General features: G+C 43.3%; 1 protein-coding gene across 2 annotated transcripts; it reads left to right on the top strand.

Moving 5' to 3' along the window:
- The first annotated feature begins 3,490 nt into the window (after positions 1-3,490).
- LOC136967761 (uncharacterized) lies at positions 3,491-7,686 on the top strand. Of its 2 annotated transcripts, none has more exons than XM_067261687.1 (18): positions 3,491-3,593; positions 3,711-3,766; positions 3,845-3,934; positions 4,023-4,144; positions 4,228-4,371; positions 4,443-4,505; positions 4,648-4,818; positions 4,958-5,054; positions 5,158-5,375; positions 5,461-5,614; positions 5,705-5,910; positions 5,986-6,103; positions 6,177-6,382; positions 6,470-6,587; positions 6,698-6,858; positions 7,028-7,113; positions 7,197-7,276; positions 7,404-7,686. In XM_067261687.1, exons 1-18 carry the CDS (start codon positions 3,565-3,567, stop codon positions 7,586-7,588), a joined length of 2,304 nt encoding a protein of 767 aa, XP_067117788.1. In that variant the 5' UTR covers positions 3,491-3,564; the 3' UTR covers positions 7,589-7,686. The 2 variants fall into 2 exon arrangements, with proteins under 2 accessions (XP_067117788.1, XP_067117787.1); XM_067261686.1 differs by having other exon boundaries at positions 7,197-7,312.
- The last annotated feature ends 3,174 nt before the right edge of the window (positions 7,687-10,860 follow it).

The raw sequence follows: 10,860 nt of genomic DNA, 5'->3' as shown, positions 1-10,860 counted from the left end.
GACCCTGACTTTTCCTAAATGAGTGTATATTTGACCCGAATCAGAATCAGAATTTGGTTTATTCGCCATGTATGTTACACAAACACGGAATTTACTGTGGCAGGAAGGTGCAAACAATAAACGAACATAACAAATATACGGAACTTATATTAAGTAAAAGTACAATAGTTTAACTAATTCTAAGAACTAAACAATTTAAAATATATATAAGAATAAGTATGAGTGAGCAGCATGAGTGGGCATCATAGTGCAAATGAGATACTGAGATAAAGGTGGCTTGTGCGTAGTGCAATAGGTGTCAGGTGGACTTATAATAGTTAAATAAATGTCAGTGGGAGTCCTTGGCCTTGTTGAAGAGGCCAGTAGCAGATGGAAAGAAACTGTTCTTATGGCGTGAGGTTTTAGTCCTTATGGACCGTAGCCTTCTGCCGGAGGGGAGTAGCTGGAACAGGGAGTGTCCAGGGTGGGAGGGGTTGACCACAATCTTCCTCGCTCGCCTAAGTTATCTCTAAGTCATTCTGGCTGCACCGGGTCACCAGGTTGTCAGCTTCCCACCTGTAATCAGACTCGTCCCCGTCAGAGATGAGCCCAATGAGGGTGGTGTCATCCGCAAACTTCAGAAGTTTGACGGACGGATGACTGGAGGTGCAACTGTTGGTGTACTGGGAGAAGAGCAGAGGGGAAAGGACGCAGCCCTAATGAGATCTGGTGCTGATGGACCGGGAGTCAGAGACTTGTGTTCCCAGCTTAACGCACTGCTTCCTGTCAGACCGGAAGTCTGTGATCCACCTGCAGGTGGAGTCGGGCACGTTCAGCTGGGAGAGCTTGTCCTGAAGCAGGGCGGGGATGATGGTGTGGAAGGCAGAGCTGAAATCCACAAACAGGATCCTGGTGTAGGATGCTGGGGTTAACTGCGTCGTCCACAGACCTGTTGGCTCTGTAAGCAAACTGCAGGGGGTCCAGGCGCCCGTTCTCCGTACGTCGCTTATTACATCCGAGATCAAATGACACATCCAAGATGACATCATCTTGCTAATCATGATCTGGCCAATTTGGTTCTTCGAACACCCATGTTGTTTATAATTAGTATAGCTGGATTGAGTTATGCGTTGGTCTAAAAGGGGGTATGTATCAATAGTAGTAGAAACCTTGATCATCAACGCTCCTATGGCTGCTCACATGCCCAAAATGAGCGCCCTGTTTTTTCCGCAACAGAGCAACAGCTTGCTCGAAGGTTGCTCCGAATTTGAAGATTTTATCAGAACGCCAGGGAACACCTCAAAGTCTGCAAAATCCAAGAAAGAGGGCTGGCAAAAAGTAGCAGACCAAATTAAATGTAGAGGAGTGACAACGCGTTTTATGGCTTATTACAGTAAGCTAGGCCTATGTTTTTTTAAATTTTCATACTTTCATTTATCATCTTTAATGTCATATGATGTGGTTTCAACAAATTTATTATGTAAATGACACCTTCACAAAAAAACGATAGGCTATCCTCTCAAAAAGCTAGCATATTGCGCTGTGCTTAAGGAGCCTATCAATTAATTCGGTTTCATGTTAAATTCTGCTTATTATTCTTGCACCTTCTGCAACAGGTTCCTGTAGTAAAAAGGGACAAGACATATGTGACAGACTTCCTGTATCACCTCTGCTTGTAAAGCCTCAATCTCATCGTGTTTACATAAAATAAACGACCTGTTGCTATGACAGCAAGTCCAGGATGAGCTTCGAAGAACCGAACAATCCAAGATAATGACAAATCGTCAACAATCAAATCCAGCTAACTGAGTTAGCGATTTACCGAGAACGCCCCCCAGGAAAGGGTCTGTGATGGATTTGAGGTTTGCCAGCACCAGGCGCTCAAAAGAAGTGCCTATGAGGTCCTTTATTATATTCCCCAGACACCCACTAAACACATTTAAGACTACTTTTGACACTGCTATATAGACTAGTATAAATTACATACTAATACATTAACCAACACACACACGTTTAACGTTTGATATCACAAACTAACACATTAAAACATATGGGTCTTATCATTTGTCATTGTATAATTTATTTATAAATTGTATTGTTCATAGGCGTACGTATGTTATTTATATGTATGTTTTTTAGTAGGCTACATTTATGGACTGGTGGTGGTTAATAAAGTAACATTTTCTATCAAGTCAGAAAGTCCGGGATAATCGTTTTCCAGTTGGATCAGTGAAGGAAGAAATTGGACCATTAGATTCTCTACTACGATCTAGACTTACAAATATAAGGGGTTGGTTTATTGGTGTTATGTGTACGCCTAAATTGTTAGGGTTATTATAGGCTCGTTGTTAAATAAATTGTCGTCACTACCAAGGAAAAGTTGTCCTTGTCGAAAATGTGGCGTCTCTCTGAGGCTCTACAACCAGGGACTATACACCGTGGCGGATTTAGCAAATTGGAGGCCCACATCCGATCTTTAAAAGAGAACGAAAAATAGAAATTCACGACTGAATGGGTGATAGGCAGGTAAAGCTAATCTACGGGGAAGTAAATGTTGGAGAAGAGAAAAAAAACCTTCCCCTTTAAACCCTGCATACACTTATTTACTCCAAAATGAAGATGGAAAGCAGAGAACACACAAAGTGTAGCATTACACAAACTAAAACCAGCACTGTTTATTTTTTTTAAGATCAAATCAATATCAATATAACCAGCAAGACAAGTAGTTAGGGTAAACCCCCACAAACAGCCATATACTTAACAAAACATCACAAACATCCATATACTTCGCAAATATTTCCAAGATGAATAATTGACTGTGTGAGTGAGTGAGTGGAGCGAGTGAGTTTGCAATTGGCATTGCACTTGAGATTGACATTTCAAACATTTTACAAACAACTACCTATGTACATGATAGTGTGTGTGCCCCTCTCGATTCCTCTTTTGGGAAATTATAATTCAAACTTGTAGGCGGTGGAAGCAGGATGAGCACAGCTAGGGCTAGGGCTATACTAGTACTAGCAGAACTAGGCGGTTGACTCACCAAAGACCCATCATCGTCATCCTCGGTGTCAAAAAGGCTGGACAACTATGTACTCTTCGCCTAACTTCTTCACATTTGCCTATCCCATGGATGCAATATCATAGTGTACTTGGACACATTTGCAAGAAATATATGTGATTTTGACCACAAGCTGTATGCAATCTAAATATGAACTGGCCATGTTCAGAGGTTTCAGAAATTACATTTACGTTATACTTATGAGTTTGGAGTCACAAATTCTAGAAAACACTGATCTGAAACATACAAAGTAGGTATTGAATCAGCACTGAAATAATGATTAAAATGTTTAGTTGATTGTTAACAGTACAATTTTCAATTAGCAATCAGCAATCACTGCACAGCGTTAGAGCGGCACCCCAGTGATTGGTCAGCTGATGCAGGCTCAAATTAAAGTCTCTGCAGCTCAGGGATTCACACGAGCCGCCAGGTTATTCCATTCCAGGGCTTCAGTTTGACTTGTTTTTTGCTAGCAGTTGTAGTTTAGTAGCGGTTTCAGGCTAGCTGTAGACTCTGCAACATCAATGACAATGTCTCTCTGGGTTTGGCTGAAGTAGGTTGTTTTTCTTAATGTTTGACAATGGAGTAATTGGCCTTGTGCTCATAGTATGTGGTCGAAAAAGTACTTTTAAGGTTATGCAACACAAAACATATTGCCATTTCTTTACAGAATACTTGGTTTCTTGTCCGTTTCACTGTGTGGAAAAGCCCAAGACAATCAAAATGGTATTACAACCGGTCTAATTCTGCAATAGTTTTGAACACCCTACCAAGCAAATTCTCATCAACTTTATGTCCGTTCAGTGACTTTTCAGATGGAGTGCCGGGAAAGATACTTTTTGATATCAACAGACCTTTCATTATCAGGGACTGAGACTCGCTTTGAGGCTGTTGGTAAACTGACTTAAACTCTGGCAAGAACATCATCAGTCAATAGCAGTTATGTTATGGGATGCTGTTCAATGTTTTGCTTCTCTTGTAGATGACAAGGGCGTGCACCCTATAACTAAGGAGTACGGGTTTACATGTGGTTACATCTTCAGTGTTATGGTTGAGCATTTTGAATTCCGAGCCTCATACTTCTCTTGCCACACTGACAACCAGGTACAAACACACTCCAGGGCTAGCCATTTTGAGCTTGCACCAGATCTAATGACGTGTGGTCAATCTCTTGTCATCCCTTTTAGAAGGATGAGGCATTTACGTTTCATTTTAACCTGATCACAACCAATGGGGATGGAGAAGAAATCTTCCATACTGTGATTGAAACCTGCTATCCCTCAATTCCCTGGTCATCCAGAGAAGTCACTTGTGAAGAAGACTACGTGGAGGTAGGTGAAGTGGCATTCATCGTCTGTGGAGGAAGTGGGTGGACTTGGACATGATGCTTGTTTCTCTGTAGGTGATTCTGAGAAGAGATGTGTTTTGCCCATCGTACACAACTGCAGACAACTGGGACAGAATGGTATTTATTTTTTGCTAAGAATTGGACATGTCTCGGTGACTCGGTGTTAATGACAGCCTGCTTTTTATCCAGTTAATCGCACTTCCTGAACAGCCTAGCAGTTATCCGTTCTAACATCTAGATTGCCCGTCACCTCACTTAGGTTCAGGACTTGGCCACGTCAGGCTGGCAGGTCATGTTCAATAGGGAGGGGGTGCAGCCAACTACCATGTCCATCTCCATGGCCCGAAGTCTGGGCTACGTGTTTGATGCTTTACCCGAGAGGCTGTTGTTCCGCTCACCCTTTGGACAGCCACATGCTTTCATATCTCTGGTAAAACCCTAACTGTATATGCTACTGGAATATGCAACTTTTTAAAAGCCCTTTCTTCATTGTTGACCCTTATATGGGAAGTGTTTCCTGTCAGCACAAAGTTGGTATTGTGTTTTATGTACATTTGTAATATTTTCAGGCCAATGGTGTGTTTCTGGAGGTAATCCATCCAACATTATACTCCAGGCAGAAATGGCTGGTCGTCATGGTGGACTTAGTGGCTGCTTGTTCTACAGGTAATCCACAGTGATTTTTATGGTTACAATGTATGTGTTGAAAAGGCTATTTACTTGTCGTGCATTGATGCAACCTAGTAATGCGTTGACTCCTGGTCTCTAGATAGAGGGCATTATGAGGGCTCCAGGATGGTATGGGAAACCCCCACTCTGCTGCCCCCTCTGGTTTTGGACCCTTCAAAGTTTGCGGTGCAATCAATCAGCATGGGGGTGAATGGCCAGCTCCAGTTTCACAACACGACTCAGGGGGATTACACCATGGAGATCAACAATGCTACCGTCCTGATAGGCATCCCCTTTCATTCTGCAGGATACAGGAAGGTTGGGAGCGTCTGCCATCTTTATTATGACTGACTATTTGCTCTTTTCTTTGGAGTAAAACTGAAATGCATTTGTTTCTGTGCAGAGTTTTGTCATGGAAAACACGTATAATGAGTTATATGTGGTGCATCTATACTACGAGCAAGTCTTTGTGACCGAGGAGGGTGTTGAGACCAGACTCCGTCAGCATAGACCTATGGTCACACCTTTGCTGACTTGGCACCCCTTCACCATGAACCGTAAGCGGCTTCTGAGTAATTGAAGCGTTCAAATCGATGATCCCCCCCCCTCCCCCCCAACGTCTTCACATGACTCCTGCCCTCTTTTAGAAACGGATGTTGAGGAGCGCGTTTTTATTGTTTACTTTGGAAACCTCCCCTCTGATGTGACTCTGGTTGCGGTAAACCTGAATGGGCAGGACTTCACTGTGCCCCTGACACAGGAGAGCAGCTTCTCCATTGCGAGAGGGTCATTGCCAAATGGCACCCACGCCTATGTTCTCAGGGTGCCCTTTGAAGACTCTCTTTCGAAGCTGGTAAGAAATGGAGCAGTGTCTCAAAATGGGTTGACTTGTGGCATTTGGTGCGTGGTTTATGATTGTTCTCCACAGTACTTGGAAGAGGGGCTTCTTCAGTTTATTTTGGACATCAACTTCACTTTGACCATAATGGATCAGGAGGAGCCGTTCTACCACCTAGCATCAGTTGTGGCTGAGCTGACGGACGTGTGTAAGTTACCTTAAAAGTTTTCAGTGCAAATGAATGACTTGCTAGACCTTACCAGATGCTCTTCTCTCCCAAGTCCCTCCCAGCATTGATGGTTTCTGTTCGGAGAACGGCATCAGCTTCCAATGGAACCATGAACCTGTTGACGACCTGTGGGAGGTTGCCATTGGCCCGGATCCTCTGACCCCAGAGCTGGCCGCCCAGAGAGGATATGTTGTGACGAACAACAGCCAGAGTATCATTCTGGACGTGCCCCTCTTTACTATTGGCTACAGCTATGAGGTTGGTCTGGTCCGTTAAGTTTACACTAATGACCTGAAGTGGGCTTTGTGAACCAGACATTTTAATCGGTTTTCTGTTTGTCAATAGAATATAACTTTGAGTCAGTTTGTTGGCTCGTTGGAAATCCAATCAAGGAATTTGAAGACTCCAGAGATTCAGCAGTCTGTGACAATGCAATGCCACTTTGATACCACAGAGCTCATTGGTGAGTTGGGCATTAGTGGATTTGCTGAAACCCTTTTTGAAAAACTCTAGGTTTCTTCAGATTCCAGAGTTGGAATGTTTGACATTTGCTCTAATCATTGCTCCAATCAGTGTGTTCCACTCATGGGGTGATGACTGTGGTGACCGAAGTCTTAAATGGTGCAGACCCTTCCAGGACATCTCTTCTGCAGAAGACCTGCACGCCCAAAGAGATGAACAATTCCAGAGTCCTGTTTGAGTTTGGGTTGAACACCTGTGGAACACTGGTCCAGGTAATGGATAACTGGTGTCTCTTTGGCTTCAGTCATTGCTTGAACGGTGTTTGTGAGGGACATGAGCCAGGTTTATCACTGTCAGGCCTTTGCCCTCTACTTTTATACCCAATTGCGGAAAAAAAGGTAGAAGTGAAAACTGTCAACTCTTCGGTTGTACTCTCTTCAGGTCGATTATCAGAATGTGATTTATGAGAATGAGATCATCATAGAGCAAAGTACTGAAGCACCAGTGATCAAGAAAGCTACCCTCAGGTCTGAACACTTGCTTCTATAGCGTACGACCCTTTCAGCATCTTTCTGCACATAGTGCAATGACCTGTTTGCTTCCCATGCAGGGGAGTTGTCCGCTGTGTCTATCCCCTTGCTGGCCTCAGCCAGCTGTTTACAGAATGGAGATTTGAGTCCGAGGCCCCAGGTCAGGGAACAGTAGTTTACACCACGGACCCACGGAGTACGTATCTGTAACTCAATTGACCTCAATGCTATGTGCAGTTTGGACATGACGTGGACTACAAATATGTAACATACACTCTGACCTGTAGGTTTTTATCCGGTGACTACAATCAAGCCCATCGAACAATGTTCTCAGACAACTACTCCACCCAGCACCATGGCTACTCCACCCAGGATTGGAGCAAGCATTGGAGCACTGCCGGCTGGCCATCAATCTGCTTCATATGTACGTGTACTGCAGTGGCAAGGACAGGTTTTCACGGAGGCACTATGAGGAGGCAAAACCGAGTTGGAATAGGTTATTACAAATGGTTTGAGAATATAATTTTTGTAATTTTGGGGGGAAAAAATACAAATTGGAACTGAATAAATTGTGACTTGTGAATTTTCAATTTTTAAATCTGTGCTGGTACTCTTTATTTGAGATGGGCTGTTTTTACCAGGCATAACAAGTTTTTACATAATGGGGATATAATTCAACTTTACATTAGAATTCTCCTCTGAAATACCTTGGGTAATTTTGACCTGTGGGTGAGAATTTCACCACTGGCGTGTCATCGTCCTGACATTATCCTTCCTAGATGTAAGCACAGGACAAGGGGAAATACGATAAGGGGGGTATTTCCCCTTGTACAGTGCTTATGCTTACATCTAGGAAGGATAATGTCAGGACGATGACATCCTGTACAAGGACTATTTTTTATGTATACCAGTGGTGCACCAGACAGGCTGCTTCTACGTTTGTATCAAATAACTTTTTTTCAAGATGCTGTACCTTTTCTGAAATGATTGGGTCTGGTTGGGACAATCCCATTGAAGTCTTCAAATGGGAAGCACAGGGAGTGACAGGTGCTGGGATCAAGAGATGTTATGCAAAAACCCTGGAACATCCAGACTTGGACTAACACCAGATAAGAATTAAACATGTAGAACATCATCTCAGTTCGTCGTGTCAGTAGACATGACTATTTTCCAGTATTGCTGGCTGGCAGAATTATTCAGTTCAAATTGATATCTACAAGCAGATTAGAATCAGAACATCCCTCACCTTACACAGAGTGCCTTAGGATAGAAGCTGGCAGGCTCAACACTATGTCCATGAGGTCCTCCATACAGGTGACCTCGCTGGTAGACAATGGTGGCAAGTGAGTGCAGGTTGAACAATAATTGCATTTGGATCACTTAGTCAGGTTAAAGGTAAACACATTAGTCTAACAAGGGAAAAGTAAGTCTGTCAAGTTGAATCATTTGGATACTGTCACAAGACTTTTGTGCACATATGACTATGTTAGATGCTTGGGTGTTGAGGCAGAAAGAGTGAGGCTCTAACGTCAACCTAACCAAAATAAAACAGTGTATTATTGTGTGTGAATATTGACAATGTAACCAGTAGTGTTTGTTGTGTTCTTTGTAGGCTTATGTGGGTTTACACAGAAACGTTTGTTAATTATTTACATGAATCAAATGCAATGTATCAGTTAGTGCTTATAGGCTACCGGCGTCAACTAGGGGGGTAGGCAACTCGTTAAAATAAATGTTCGACAGCGCATGATCGGATCTGGTTGTCACTTTCAAAAGGTCCGTTCATAAACATGTTGATTCAATAAAGTTGAATCAACCTTAATAATTATTAGATATGCTAATAAGTAGGCCACTATTTACTAAACTGCACAGCCAATCTCCGTGAAAGTGTTGCAACCTGCACACACTGTGTCCATATTTCACCTTTATAGCATTTGTGAGAGGTTGGTCCATAGGGTGGGTCAAACTATGGCTTCAATACGAGGAAAGTGCTAATTGTCAAAAATGACCTGCAGGTGGCGTCATGTCCCCTACTCTTCTGCTTGAATGCATTACCCACCACGCTTTAAGGAAGTGATAAACTACGCAGTAAATTGACCTGCAGCACCAGAACAAAAATGTTATACACGAATCATTGTGATAACATGCCACCTAAAACTATCGTTACTTGAACTGTTCACAGCTGAAAATAAGCAATAGATTCAACTATGAGCAACGACAGTGAAAGTGTAGATGTGAGTTTCTCCATTGAGATTAGCCTACTTTAAAACGTGTAGGCCTACTACACTCATTTCATTTGAATGCATCTATTAATATCACGATTCTTTCAGACAGAACTAACAATGCTAAACCCATAACAATTGTCTCACTTGTGATTCTAACAGGTCCCGAGGCAAATTGTCCTCCCACCATTCTCCAGCCGGACCCTCCACCATCCCTCCTTTATGTCCGTATACCTGGCAGCGGGCTCAAATCGGTACCCATTGTCTCCTAACCAGACAAGTGAGTCGAGTGAACATCAAGTGGCAACAAGCCATTTTGCTTACATTTTTCGACCAAATATATGTTTTTGTTTCAGTTACAGCCATGACCCCCTTGGAGTTCTTCTACACCGACCACAATATGTGCCCTGGGAGAAGACTCCCCAACATAATCAGTGAAATGCAGGCGAGTACTTAATTAGTAGGCCTACCAGACACTTAGTGTCATGTCTTGAGTTGTATGCAGAGTTTAGGGACATACCGGTAACCTACAAAAGAATAAATCACAAGTAACAACTTTGATTTTAATACATTGAACACTCAGTGGCCAGTTTAGTAATTTAATTGTGGGCCATGGGATTAAATTATTAAAAAGAAGTCATTGTGTAATTCCTCTCTGAGTTGATCCAGATTACAACAGATTTGGTGACTTTAGAGGGTCAAGATTGGGGATGGCAGGGGGTCCCACACACTTCCTATGGCTTTGGGGAGCGAGTCAACAGAGACCCTTGTAGATAAGAGGGGATGTTGATGACTAGAGATTATGTAGGATCAGACAGACTGGGGTATTTAACAAAATTGTCCTCTAGTCAGACAGGCTAAGACTCAAGCAAGGGCCCAGGGGGTGGCACACAATTGGGACTAGCATAGCAGGAAAAAGTCATTGTTTGCATGTGTCTATAGTTAAGTAACTGGTAATACAGACTCCTATGACCAGTTGTAGGACCTGATTACGTTTTAAGAGCCAGTGCTGATATACAGATGTTAAGCGTCTCAATTTCTCAACACCCGCATTTCCTTCCCCTATCTTCTTTTCAGCAGGTTTTCAAGTGCTTTCGCCTCAACACTCCCCCACCTGTCATGTCAGCCTGCCCTGCTCCTCCGGCCAGACCTGACCCCTTTAGGTCAGGGTCATACCCCACCAGGGACCTGGGTTGTTCAACCTGGAGAAGAGACCCTAATTACTGCCCTCAAGCCGACAGACCAAGGCCCAGATCCAAGAAGAGTCAGTCAGTCATCGAGCTATCCCTGGAAGAGGACCAAGCTATTACTAACTTGCTAACGCTTCATCACCAGCAGCACATTCACACAGATGGACTTCCTGTCCATGCTATTCAAAAGGACCTCCACGAAAATGGGGTTTCGTCGGTGACAAACATGACCCCAGACCACCAAACACCCCTTAGCCATACACCGTTGGATCAGTCCACTGTCACTGAGGGGATGAGGGCCTCTCACAGAGACAGACCGCTCCATTCGGTTG

The sequence above is a fragment of the Osmerus mordax genome, chromosome 23 (genome assembly GCF_038355195.1).
Source record: "Osmerus mordax isolate fOsmMor3 chromosome 23, fOsmMor3.pri, whole genome shotgun sequence".
NCBI classification, from domain to species: domain Eukaryota; kingdom Metazoa; phylum Chordata; class Actinopteri; order Osmeriformes; family Osmeridae; genus Osmerus; species Osmerus mordax.
Note: the sequence above shows the minus strand (reverse complement) of the source record. Positions and strands in the feature narration are given on the sequence as shown.